Raw genomic sequence first — 13351 nt, forward strand, 5'->3', positions numbered from 1 at the left:
AAAAGATGAACAGTTGAAAGTTGGAATGGGTTCAGTCGGTTGAAAAATGTAGAAATTCGAGTAGAAAAATGAAATCTTGGAGAATTTGGCCTTCGCCTTCACACTAATAAAGTAAATGGTGTAGAATAACATAAGTGTGAAGGCCTTCGCCTTTCACACTAATGAGAGTTCCACTGCTCCTCAGATGACGCCTCATCGTCAGGTGCTAGGGGCACTGGATCGTCGCAGGCAGCTTCGGATAGAGCTGCAGGAGGTGGCGTAGAGACAGAACGTTTTCGGCGCACAAGCAACATCGTGATGAGGATTTGTGACATTTGTTTTTTTCTTCTGAGCAAAGATGCCCTTGTACAACGCCACTACACCGTCAATCCGCGATTGTGTGGGCCTCCCTGCCTTCTGCTGGGGTGCAGGCAACTTTCAAGCCATAATTCCTCAATTTTGAAATTTTTTTTTTTTGGTTTAAAAATCCGCAATTGTGTGGGCACTCCCTGCCTGGTCTAGACAAGGGTGGGCAATTGTTTTTTTTTCCATGGGACCACCCATTTAGACCGGACATTTTTAGAAATAAACATTTTCTTTGGGGTGGGGGGTAAACCAGCTGAATGGCAGCTCCACTGATTTCAGTAGGAAAAGGATGATTTCTGATGCAAGCGATGTGAGTGACGACCGTTGTCACAAATTAATTTTAACTTGGAAGACAAAGTACTATTCTAATGAGTCATATAATTATACAAACAATAAGTAATTGAAATTGAAAAAGAAACAATATTTGTACCATAGCTTGCCTGTTGAGGGTTCTCCACTGATGAGTTGTTTGTGAAATATCCTCCTTTTCGGTAACATTTATCACTTACAAGTCTTATTTTCTTTGACTATTTAGGTTGACATAATGGAGACAGCAGGAGTTTGTCAGATTGATGTGGCGACCAGAAGAATTGTGGGGGGAAGTGATTTACCACGTGAACAAGACAGCCATTTTCAGGTAAACACAATTTTTTAAGTGGTGTGCAACTAATTTTTCAGAGATACAGTTTGATCGACTGGAAGGTTTGTCAAGGACCACACCAGCAACAATGCAAGAATATGGCGAGTTGCAAGAAATGTGTGTCACAGCTTATGACGCAACTCTCCGTTGACAGATATTTTGAAATTTAAGGGTGTTTTCACACTTGGTCCCTTTCAGCCCTCTAAACGAACTCAGATCGATGACTCGGCACTTTTTGTGCACATGTGAACACGCCAACCGTACTCAGACCCCTTTAAAACGAACCGTACTAAGGGTGTTTTCACACTTGGTCCCTTTCAGCCCTCTCAACGAACTCAGATCGATGACTCAGCATTTTATGTGCATATGTGAACACGCCAACCGTACTCAGACCCCTTTAAAACGAACCGTACTGAGACCACCACGGTTTGCTAAAAAGTCAACGGTACGGTTCACCTAATCTGTGCATTGTGAACACAAAGCGCACTGGGTTCACTTCGCCTTTTTGCACTGTATTGTAACCTCCTTGGCTTGCCGTAGATTGGTCACATGACTGCAGGCGCAAAAACAAAACTGTAGAGAACAGAGAATCCAAAGTATGGCAGCAGCAAGTGGTGGTCGTGACCGTGGTTCTAATAGTAAACGTAGAGAAGCATGTGCCGTTCAATGTTCTGCCACGGCACCTGGACGTGGCATAGTTTGGGGAGAAGACGAAACGGAATGTCTTTTGGAAATTTGGAACGACGACAGCATTAAATCACAACTATCTACGACCCACCGTAATGCAAAAGTATTTTAAGAATTTTCTGAGAGAATGAAAGCAGCCGGTTTTGATAGAACTTTTATTCTATACAATGCAGAATAAAAGTGAAAAAACTAAAGTATTTAGCTACTCGAGATAAAATGCGAAGAAGTAGGGAGTCAGGGGATATCAAATATATATAAATATATAGAAAATATATTTTCCCTTTCATCTTTTTCCGTTTTCATACATTTTTAAAAAAGCTCAAAAGAGCCACTAGAACGGCACTAAAGAGCCGCATGTGGCTCTGGAGCCGCAGGTTGCCGACCCCTGGTCTAGGTGGAACCTTTTTGGTGGAGACTTGCTCCTTTCTACATCTGTGTTTGTCTTTCGCAGCACTGTGGAGATCGTCATTGTGTTTGTGGCTCCATCTCGGACAAGTTGTCTCCAGGCCACTCTGTTGGTCGCCGTGGCCTCCCAGGTTGTAGGGTCTATGTGGCACTTATTGATTTTTGCTTTGATGTTGTTGTTAAAATTTTTCCTCTGCCCACCTGGGGCATGTTGTCCTGTAGAAAGCTGGGAGTATACAGTATGACTTGTTTTGGGAGGCGAGAATTGGGAATGTGGACCACCTGGCCAGTCTGAGTTAGTGCTGGGCAATGATGACCGTGATGGTGGGGATGTTGGCCTCCTCTAGAATGCTGGTGTTTGTGTGCTTATCCTCCCAGGTGACCTTAAGTATTTTCCTGAGGTGTCTTTGATGGTATGCATATATCAACGTCAAGGTCCCCTGGATGATATTTAATTACTATTAGAAGCGGCCCACAGGCCACAGCTACCCGCTGGAATTTTGCACGTGTGATCAATATGGGCCCACACTCCGTCTTTGTAACAAGGAGGAGCAAGCAACTCAAGGATGTATTCAGACCAGAAAATTCCTTTAGTCCACTTGTTTGGTCCGGGCCAAAAGCGGACTTAATTTTTTCATTTGGTTCGGTTCCTATTCAGTAAAGTATATTTTGTGAACAGATCAACGCTTTTGACGATCTGTGTTGCCATTGGACAGCAATGACCAAGGAGGCACACAGCGCACAGACCCGGAAATGGAGGAAAACATGCGAGTCCTACACGCTGCATCCCTGGTCTGCATATTTGTGCTGTTGGTTTCGATCTACGCTGTTTGTATTCACACCTGAAGCGAACCGCACCAGAGTTTGTTTGGTAGTGAACCGAGACCACTTGAAAAAGTGGGTCTCGGTCCGTTTCCTTAATCCGCACCAGGATTCGTTTGCGTGTATTCACACCTGCACAAAAGGTCCGGACCAGCATTACAATTGGACACCGGTCTGTTTAATGTCAAGATAAAACAGTCCCTTTCCCTTTTTTAAAAATTCCAAGATTGAATAATTGTCCTTAAATTTCACCAATTAGTGGCCAGAAGTTGGACTTCACTTATTTTTTTTTTCTTAATTTACTATTTGAAAGCAGTGATCGGTAGGATTATAGAGCAACACAGTAATGCATTTACAGTTTATAATTCATGCACTTTCATTTATGTATTTATCTTGATATTAAGAAATATATATATATTTTTTAAAAGCAATTTAAGTTTTTGCTGTTTGCCTGTTGAAAATGTTTTCCCTTGAGGTTACTATACAACGCCATAAAATATTTTTGTATTCTTTTAATTCATGCACTTTCATTTATGTATTTATCTTGATATTAAGAAACATATATTTTTTTAAAGCAATTTATTTTTTTGCTGTTTGCCTGTTGAAAATGTTTTCCCTTGAGGTTACTATACAGCGCCATAAAATATTTTTGTATTCTTTTAATGTACAGAACTTTTGAGTTTTCTTTGAAGGAACTGCGTTTTTGTCTATTGGCCTGTTGAAAAATGGTTTCACTTGAAATTACTGACAGATCCATAAGAAAATATTGCTTTATTCATTTAATTATTAAATAATATACACTGTGTTAGGTCTTGGATCAATAGGCTATGTTTATTTCAATATGTTTTGATAAACATTTAACCAGTCCGTCCCTCTTCTTGTAGCAAATTTGTTTTTTTGGCCCTTGGTGTATTTGACTTTGACATCTCTGCTCGAGGGCCTTGAGGCGCTTACTGTATGTGGTTCAGCATTCTGATCTATACAATAGGGTGGGGTAGCAGTAGTGCTTTATAGACCAGAAACTTTGTCCTGGCTTGGAGGTTGCAGTTTTCCTTTTTGTCAGTCTAGCGCAGGGCTGTCAAACTAATTTTGGTCTGGGGGCTGCATACAGCTTAATCTGATCTCAAGGGGGCTGGACTAGTAAACCCATTACAAAATTACATAGAACTAACAGTAAGTCCACTTTTTTTTTTGTGCAAACAAGAAATAAATTATTAAAATATTTACATTAAATTAATTGTCCTTTTACTCAGTTTAACGTTTATTTAAGTGCATTATACATAAAACAAAACTGATCACAATGATTGTACAATATTTTAAAACATTTAGTCAACAAACAGTTTTGTGGAACTTAAAAGCAAACAAAATACATCAAACACATCTACATTTAGAAATGAATGAATTCAAAATGCATTTTCCACATTTAGGTAGCAATTCTTGTAGCCACACACTTGAAATCTTAAGTGGCAGCTGTTTTAAACAGACACCTTGTTAATGCATAAAATGTAAAACAAACAAAAAAAAAACATTAACATCACAATATTTTATTTAACAATACTCTTCTCTTGTAAATTTGTTTCTGATGACCACTTACTTTCACAGCAATTATTAGAGCAAATATTCACATTTGTTTGATATATAGTGCAGCATTCAATAGACGTTAGACTTGCTTAGTATTTGCCCCTGAAACTTGGCACCTTTTAGCCTGCGCAAGTGCATCAATATCAGGCGTCATATCCTGAGTAGGAACCAGTTTCAGAATCTCATCTAAGTGTGTGTGAGCTGTGAGTGTAGCTTTGTTTTATTAATGTTCATTAGTGAGAAAACCTGCTCACAAAGGTAGGTAGTCCCAAACATGGACAAGATTTTTGCAGCCAGTACTGACAATTTAGGATAGCGTGGTAGGAGCAGTGACGTGCAGTGAGGTTCATGACTGGGGAGGCACTGACGTCAAAAACCCCCGGTAAAATTTGTCCGGCACCTAACCGTGTCACAAAAAAGGTTGGGGAACGCTGCTCTAGTGTGGCTAATTCATTATTTAATTTGAAATATTTTAATTAAAATCTCATATCAGCAGTCTTCACACATAAAAACATTCAAAAAGCACATGAAATCAAAAACTTATTTTTCGATCGTGCGTACCACTCCGTTCCGAAGTCCTGTTGTCCGAATCAAACCTTTTAACTCCGGAGTTGCTCTTCCTTTACTGATTACCTCCTGCTTCGACCAAAAATCCATAGTTGAAAATCGTTTGGATATGTAATCCTCCATTGTAAAACGAAATGCAAAAATGGGGGGGGGGGTAAACGAAAAAAAACCCCGAATGTAAAACGAAACAAATGGACGTCTGCTCCTCAGTTGTTCACTTTAAATTTGAACTGGAGATCTCTTATTCTACAGGTTGGCGCATGAAGCATCCCAGGATCACAAGCGGCCCCTGCCATAAGGCTGGAGAACATTTTTTTTCATTGCCTCCGTAAGGTCTCGTTTCAAAGCCGTTTTGTTCATCTAAAGAAACACGACGTTACAGACAGATGACAAAAAATACAAGATATTATATACACCAGCTTAACTACGGAAATTAATTAATATAGTCACAGTGTTTCAACACTTAAACAGGGACATAAAGTCCGAGAGCAGTCCAGTCTAACTGCATAGCCTGTCAACATAGGCAGCCGTGTGATTACGCAATCCTCAGAGGAGGCTAGACAGGACGTTGGCCCCTCCGAGCGAATCGTCTTCGGTTTTAAAATAACTATAAAAATTCTGTGAGTTTGGTTAAAAATGATACAAAATTATTGAAATCAAAAGGAAAATGACTTTATAATAAAAACAATTGAATTTGTTTTTCCCCTTTTCATGATGGCAGGGGAGGCGTAACCTCCTTTGCCTCCTCTGACCGCACGTCCCTGGGTAGGAGATACTTGTGAAATGTGTCCAGCAAATGTGTCCTTCAATTCTACATCACACTGCAAATCAATGATTTCAAGTTGCATGTCAACAGACACATCAGAACCTCTGACTGTGAATGGCGAGCAAAATAATCAAAAGGTCTCTCTGAGTCTGTCCTTAGTTGGCCTTTCCCTTGCACTGCTCCCTGGACCTGTCTTGCCAGTATACTCTACATCTGCTGGGAGTGTCAGAACAACCAGCATAATAATTATACTATCGACAATAACACATTTAATCAATATCAAAAGAATGATATGGTTAATATATGTTTTTTTTTTCCAAATCACTTCACTGGTTTCTTTGATATCAAACAAATTATTTGCATTACCATTTGACAGGTGAGTCACGCCCAGGTGCTGTCCATTCACCTCTCCAGAATGCTGTTCCAGGTTGTAGAGAGCCTGTCTCCCCGATGTACGATTATTGCATGATTTGCATGGAATCTCGTCAGGGAGGAACTTCATCACAAGAAAAATAGAACACAAGAAGGAGTGTGAGAAGGAGAAAGCAACAAGACAAACTAGAGCAATAAAACTACAAGCAGAACAGGAACACTATAAGTCAGCCATTACCGATCACTGTAAAAGAGAAAACCACATCATGGACTGGGAAAAGGCCAGAGTCATCCGCACTGAAGAAAACAAAAATCAGCGTTGGATCAGGGAGGCCATTGAGATCCGCAAGTGGGGCCCGAGGACCATCAACAGGGATGAGGGAGCCTACATGCTCTCTACAACCTGGAATAGCATTCTGGAGAGGTGAATGGACAGCAGAGGGTGCGACTCACCTGTCAAATCTGACAGGTGAGCCACGCCTTCATCCATCAGCTGATAAAGACTCGTCACAACCACATCGGTGACGCTCTGATGAAGGCGGAAGAAACCGCCAAAACATGTCAGGTAATGCACCTAAAATAATTTGTTTGATATAAAAGAAACCAGTGAAGTGATTAAAAAGGAAAAACAAGATGAACTTAGTACAACTTTTTTTCCAAATGTTTCATACATAGTCACAGAATATTCAATGTCGCAAGTGCTGTAAAAATAAAAACTATCCCTCTGTCCAATGACACTGTTGCCAGACGTATAAGTGACATTGCAAACGATCTTTAAGAACAGCTGGTTGATAAAGTCAAAGACAAACGTTTTGCTTTGCAGTTTTGACCTGACAAACTCCCTGTGTGAGGATCAACATTTTTGTAAGTATGTCAAAGGCAGGGCTACAGCTGAAAAGCTGTTCAAAATTCTGGACTGCTTCTTGACTGAAAATAGTCTAAAGTGGGAAAACTGTATTGGTGTTTGCAGTGATGGTGCACAGATCATGGCAGGGATGAGAAAAGGATTCGGGGCACTCATCAAAAATGCCTCACCTAATGCTGAGTGGACACAATGTGTTATACACAGAGAAGCATTGGACTCAAGGCACCTTTCCTCTGAATTCAATGAGGTCATGACTGACATTATAGGTGTAGTCAATTTCATCAAGACCAGACCTCTAAAAACAAGAGTATTTTCTTCTATCTGTGAGGAGATGGGAGCTGAGCACCAAGCTGTGCTGTTTCACAGTAAAGCAAGGTGACTGTCAAGAAGAAATGAGCTCAGAGAGGAGATAAGAATGTTTTGGGTGCAGGAACACAAGTATGAAGTCGCAGAAAAATTTGGTGACGAGAACCTCTTGGCTAAGGTGACCAGACGTCCTCTTTTTCACATGTCCTACTTTTGAGACCAAAACAATGTCGGGGGCTAATTTCAAAATCGTCCGGGATTTTTGTTCGACTGCCTCAAACGCAATACACATTGTACATTGTCAATAGAATTTTCACTCCGTTCCATTTCAGTCAATTCCACGTTTCTCTGTATCGTTCGCAAATAAAACGTTGAATAAAAAATTCCCGTGCTTTCGCCAGCGTCGTGATCCTTATGAAGCTGAGTGCTTGACATCTAAAGCAGGCACTTGCTAAAGCAGCGAGGAGTGAGAGCTCATCATCCAAAGTCACAGATTTCTTTGTGACCAAGCAGAAGGTAGCTATGCTTTTCATACAGTTACGCTATAAAACTAAAAAAATGTCAGTATACGTATGTTTTTGTGTAACTGTTTTTGTTATTGTATATGTATTGTTTTGTTATTCAGGCCAATAAATGCAATTGCTTTACAGACACCATGTCATTTGTGTCATAACATACACTTATACACCGTGACCCAAACAGACACACACACACACACAAAAAGGTGTTCTCTTTTTCAGAAACTCAAATCTGATCACCCTATTCTTGGCGAAACTGGCCTACCTGAGTGACATATTTGGAAGGCTAAATGAACTAAATCTACAGCTTCAAGGGAAAGATAAACACCTCTCTCAGGTCACAGACAAGATAAGCTCTTTCACTCAAAAGCTTGCAATGTGGGACAGGCAACTTGATGAAGGAAATACTCAATTATTCGATAACCTGCATGACTTTGTTGACACTACAGACTATAATGCCACCTCAGTGATTCCATGTATCAAGCAGCATATTTCATCATTGATAAGATTCTTTAAAAAGTACTTCCCTTAAAACAGTTCCCAGTATGACTGGGTGAGAGATTCTTTCAATGCACAAGCTTTAACTGGTTTCAGCTCTGCAGAGGAGGACCAGTTCATTAATGTCACATTGAGACTGAGGTTCACATCACAGACACTGAAAGAGTTCTGGCTGAGTATTGAGAGAGAATACCCACTCTTGGGTTAGCAGGCTATCAGCAGTCTTCCTTTTGCAACATCATATCTTTGTGAGACTGGCCTCTCTGCTGTTGCTGCACTGAAGACCAGGTACAGGACGCAGCTGAACATTGAGAAGGAGCTTAGAGTTATAGTATCATGCTTCAAACCCCGCTTCGAAAAGATTTGTACTGCAAAACGTGCTCATTGTAGCCATTAATGCTGACTGCCTCATTTTGATAAAACCAAAAAAACAGAACAAACGGTTTTATTAATTTTTGTTTTATAGTTTAAAGTGTTTTATATACTGTGCTCCTGAGGTAATGTTGCTGATTACTTTGAATTGAATATTATATATTGATGTTATTTAATTTAATATTATTTATTATTACATTTTATCTTTTCAGCATAAAATGACAGTTGGTCAAGAATTTTTACAATTTCAATAATTCAAATTTATTTTTTAATTTCAAGCAAAGTGATGCACTTTGAATCTGTTTTGTTACAGATGAAAAAAACAATGTTCTTAAAGTTATTCTTTGTTGTAAGTTGATCTTTCTTTTTTATTTCTATTTTTTGTTTTATTTAATGTTAGTAAGGATACAAGCGTGGGGGGAGCACAAAATGTTTTCTTCTCCCTAGGGGGGCCATCACAGAAAATAATTGAGAAGCACTGCGATAGTGCAACCTAGCGGCATCAAGGAATCACATTGTTTAAATTTTGATGGACTGCACCAAACCCGTTTGACAAATCCAACATTTTTCAGAACACTCTGAAAACATCTATCATGCTTTTTTTGTGACTTTCGGGCAAAAGGCGTGGCTACACGCTTCAAAGTCTGATGATGCCTTGTGACAATTAAACCTGATGTAACTTGACCAATATTTGGTCTTGTTCTACTTGATCTTATTTTCTCCAAATTTTGCACATTTGATGAAGACATCTTCAAAATTATTTTTCATCATAGTGGTAGTGCCACCTACTGGCTACAAGAAATAAACATTTTATTCCCTTTTTTATTTCGCCATTAGGTGCGCTACAACTACGATGAAAAATAAGTTTAGATGTCCTTAGGCCTAAACTTTGATCAAATGTGCAAGATAGGATCAGGTGGGTAATGTTACAACGCTTACGTGCGCCAAATTTCAAAGTAAATTCAAAATTGCTAACATCCTTTTCGATTTAGCAAAGGGTCTGAGAGACTTTTTTGTAGGTTTTAGACTGTTACTCATGCGACAACATTTTCATAGTTAAAGATGAAACAACTGATGCTGCTCTGATTTTTATGGGGGGGGGGGTCCACAGAGCCGTTTTTTTTAAATCTCACATTAAACTACAAAAAATAACATACAGCATGTTTAAAATGTCGGGACTACACCAGGAAACAGACTGCTGTTTATTTTAATACTGAGGAGAACCTCCTTGAAGTGAGGAGGAACAAAGTCGTAAGGGGAATTGATGTCTTACTCTTAATTTGTCTTAATTTAACTGCAGAACAACATCCATCATATTAAGAGTGCTTGGAAATGGAAAGGGCCGTTGCTACGTCAGCCAGGAACGAGGGGCAACCTCTTCTCTCAACCAATTTCGGTGTTCGTAAATGTGTCTTTGTTGCTGACGTTTCTTAGCGAAGTGCCATGATGCTTACTGGGTAATCTGTGTGATGACGTAGTTGATGTAAAGTGTGGTTGAACCCGATTACAACCTCGTGAGTAATCTTCAGTGTCTTCCTTTCTGTTGTAATCGTCATAGCCCAAGTTATAACAGTAAACAAGTAGAAACTCCGTCAATAAAGCACGACTCAATAAAAACATACACACCGGTTCCGTTTCCCATCTTGAAATGTATTTTGCACCTGCTGGACTCCTGAGAGATCAAAATGACTTTAAAGTTCTCTTCGATCTTAACCGCCTTCTTTGCATATGTCTCTTGTTAGGAGGAGGTTGCAGAGTTTGGTTTAGAGTTGTGCTGCAATGAGGAAGAGAGAGGAGAGACTCCTGGCAGAGAGGGCAGTCTAAGTGACTTGAGGGAGTCGGCGCTTGATCTTGGAGAACCCAAGTCTTCTGAAGAGGATGCTTTTGGTAGGAACTCTGAATTTTGACTATTTACAGACTAGATTTCATTTATTATATAGATTGATTACACTTTTCTACTCGGTTTGAATGTTACTGTTCTTCATACCTTTGCTCTCTATGATTAAAACATGCTTTAGGTTATTATGGATTCATCCATCCATATTTAACACCACTTATTCTGTTCAGGGTTGTGCAATCCCAGCTAACAAAGGGTGAAAGACAGACGACACCCTGAACTGGTCGGCACCCAGTCGCAGGGCGCAAACATGGCGAGACAAACAACCAATCACACCCACAAGCACACTGCCACTGAGCGGGATTCGATCCCACAATGCGCGCACACAAGACATGCGAGTGTACCCGAACAGTGACTTGGGTTATTAGATATTGATTATTGATTCAGAGTAATGTAGTTATTGTGTACATCGTATACAATACATTATCATCCTTGTGAAGTTGTACAGCAAAGGCTGTGCAGTAAAACAAAGTTTATTTTCCGTAGTTTCTGGACTATAAGTCAGGTTTTTTTTCATAGTTTAGCCGGGAATGTGATTTGTATGTGAAATCATTAACACAATATTACTTGATCATTAACACATTACTTACTAGTATACCACTTCACATGTTATTTTCACACTCAACCACATGAGGGCGCACTATGCCTGTGGAATAATTGTAACTGCAACTGGTAATGAGTCTGACGACAGCTCCACATCTATTTCCGGAGTCAGCTGAGTTGTTTGAGTGTGTCACTACACAGAGGATGAAGATTTCGATGGATTTAATGAATTGGAGTGACACGGATGGTTCGATAAAATTGTTATCCATCCCTCCCTCCCTCCCTCCCTCCCTCCCTCCCTCCCTCCCTCCCTCCCTCCCTCCCTCCCTCCCTCCCTCCCTCCCTCCATCCTCTTCTGCTTATCCATGGTCGGGTCGCGGGGCCAGCAGCTTTAGGAGTTACTCCCAGACTTCCCTCTCCCCAGCCACTTCGTCCAGCTCATCCCGGGGATCCCAAAGCGGTCCCGGGCCAGCTGAGAGATATAGTCTCTCCAGCGCGTCCTGGGACGTCCACCGGGTCTCCCGCTGGTGGGACATGCACGGAACACCTCCCCAGGGAGGCGTCCAGGAGGCATCCTGATGAGATGCCCGAGCCACCTCATCTCAACATGGAGGAGCAGCGGCTCTACTCCGAGGCTCTTCCGGATGACTGAGGTTCTCACCCCTTCTCTCTAAGGGAGAGCCTGGAACACTCTGCCGAGGAAACTCATTCGGCCGCTTGTATCTTGTTCTTTCGGTCACGATCCATAGATCGTGACCATAGGTGAGGGTAGGAGCGTAGATCGACCGGTAAATTGAGAGCTTTGCCTTTTGGCTCAGCTCGCTCTTCACCACGACGGACCGGGACATAGTCCTCATTACAGCCGATGCTGCACCGATCCGCCTGTTGATCTCGCGTTCCATCCTGCCCTCGCTCGTGACCCAGACTTCAAGATACTTGAACTCCTCCACTTGGGGCAGCATCTCATCCCCGATCTGGAGAGGGCATTCCATCCTTTTCCAACTGAAGACCATGGACTCAGATTTGGAGGTGCTGATCTTCATCCCGACCGCTTCACACTCTGCTGCGAACCGCTCCAGTGAGAGCTGGAGATCACGGCTTGAATAAGCCAACAACACCACGTCGTCTGCAAAAAGCAGAGATGCAATGCTGAGGTCCCCAAACCGGACACCCTCAACACCTCGGCTGCTCCTAGAAATTCTGTTCATAAAAGTTATGAACAGAATCGGTGACAAAGGGCAGCCTTGGCGGAGTCCAACCCTCACTGGGAACGAATCTGACTTACTGCCTGAAATGCGGACCAAGCTCTGGCATCGAAAATACAGGGACTGAACCGCCCTTCTCAGTTGGTTTGGCACCCCGCACTCCTGAAGCACCCTCCACAAAACTTCCTGAGGGACACAATCGAACACCTTCTCCAAGTCCACTAAACACATGTGGACCAGTTGAGCGAACTCCCATGCACCCTCGAGGATCCTGCCAAGCGTGTAGAGCTGGTCCACCAGGGCTGGACTGGGAATTCTTTTCAGGCCAAGAGTCAGTTATGTAACCAGGCCACCCTAGCCTTGCCCACACGTGAATGTTGACACCCACACTTAAATGCATGGGCACAAGCAAAACGCATTTGTGCGCACACACATGCACACAATTATTCTTTGGGTTTTGTTGTGGGTGGTACCGGAAAAACAAATCAAAATCTCTAGAATGAGGGCGAGCAAAATAATCAAAAGGTCCCTCTGAGTCTGTCTGCTCCCTGGACTTGTCTTGCCAGTATACTCTGCATCTTCTGGGAGTGTCAGAACAACCAGCATAATAATTATATAATCGACAAGAACAATCAATATCAAAAGCATGATATGGTTAAATGTGCTTTTTTTCCCCAAATGTTTCATGCATAATCATAGCCTATTCAATCCCATGCATTGATAGATGACTGTCTGTTCTTTACCTGTCAGCTGCTCTGATTTAGTTCTGAGCCTACTGTCCAAAGCACCAAAACTGGCAATATTTCCACCTTTGCATAGGAAACATAGACATATATTTTAATATTAATCCAGCCAGGGCCAGTTGCAAAGTTTAAAGGAATGTGCAAGAAAGAAAGAATAACAAATGAGTGTTCAACTTACAAAATCAACCAGAACTAAATCTAACAATAAATCAGCAGAGG

General features: G+C 41.4%; 1 protein-coding gene across 4 annotated transcripts in view; it reads left to right on the forward strand.

The window, feature by feature from the left end:
• txlng (taxilin gamma) overlaps positions 1–13351 on the forward strand; it is a 120559-nt gene that overhangs the window by 12580 nt on the left and 94628 nt on the right. For 3 of the 4 annotated variants that reach the window (XM_049719164.1, XM_068650471.1, XM_049719166.1), the window contains exons 2-3: positions 881–982; positions 10487–10631. In XM_049719164.1, the coding sequence (XP_049575121.1) occupies positions 890–982; positions 10487–10631 (238 nt within the window). In that variant the 5' untranslated portion in view covers positions 881–889. Of the gene's footprint in view, positions 1–880; positions 983–10486; positions 10632–13351 lie in introns of those variants that run through there. The other variant, XM_068650472.1, reaches the window with a different exon arrangement.

The sequence above is a fragment of the Syngnathus scovelli genome, chromosome 4, assembly GCF_024217435.2.
Source record: "Syngnathus scovelli strain Florida chromosome 4, RoL_Ssco_1.2, whole genome shotgun sequence".
Taxonomy (NCBI): Eukaryota; Metazoa; Chordata; class Actinopteri; order Syngnathiformes; family Syngnathidae; genus Syngnathus; species Syngnathus scovelli.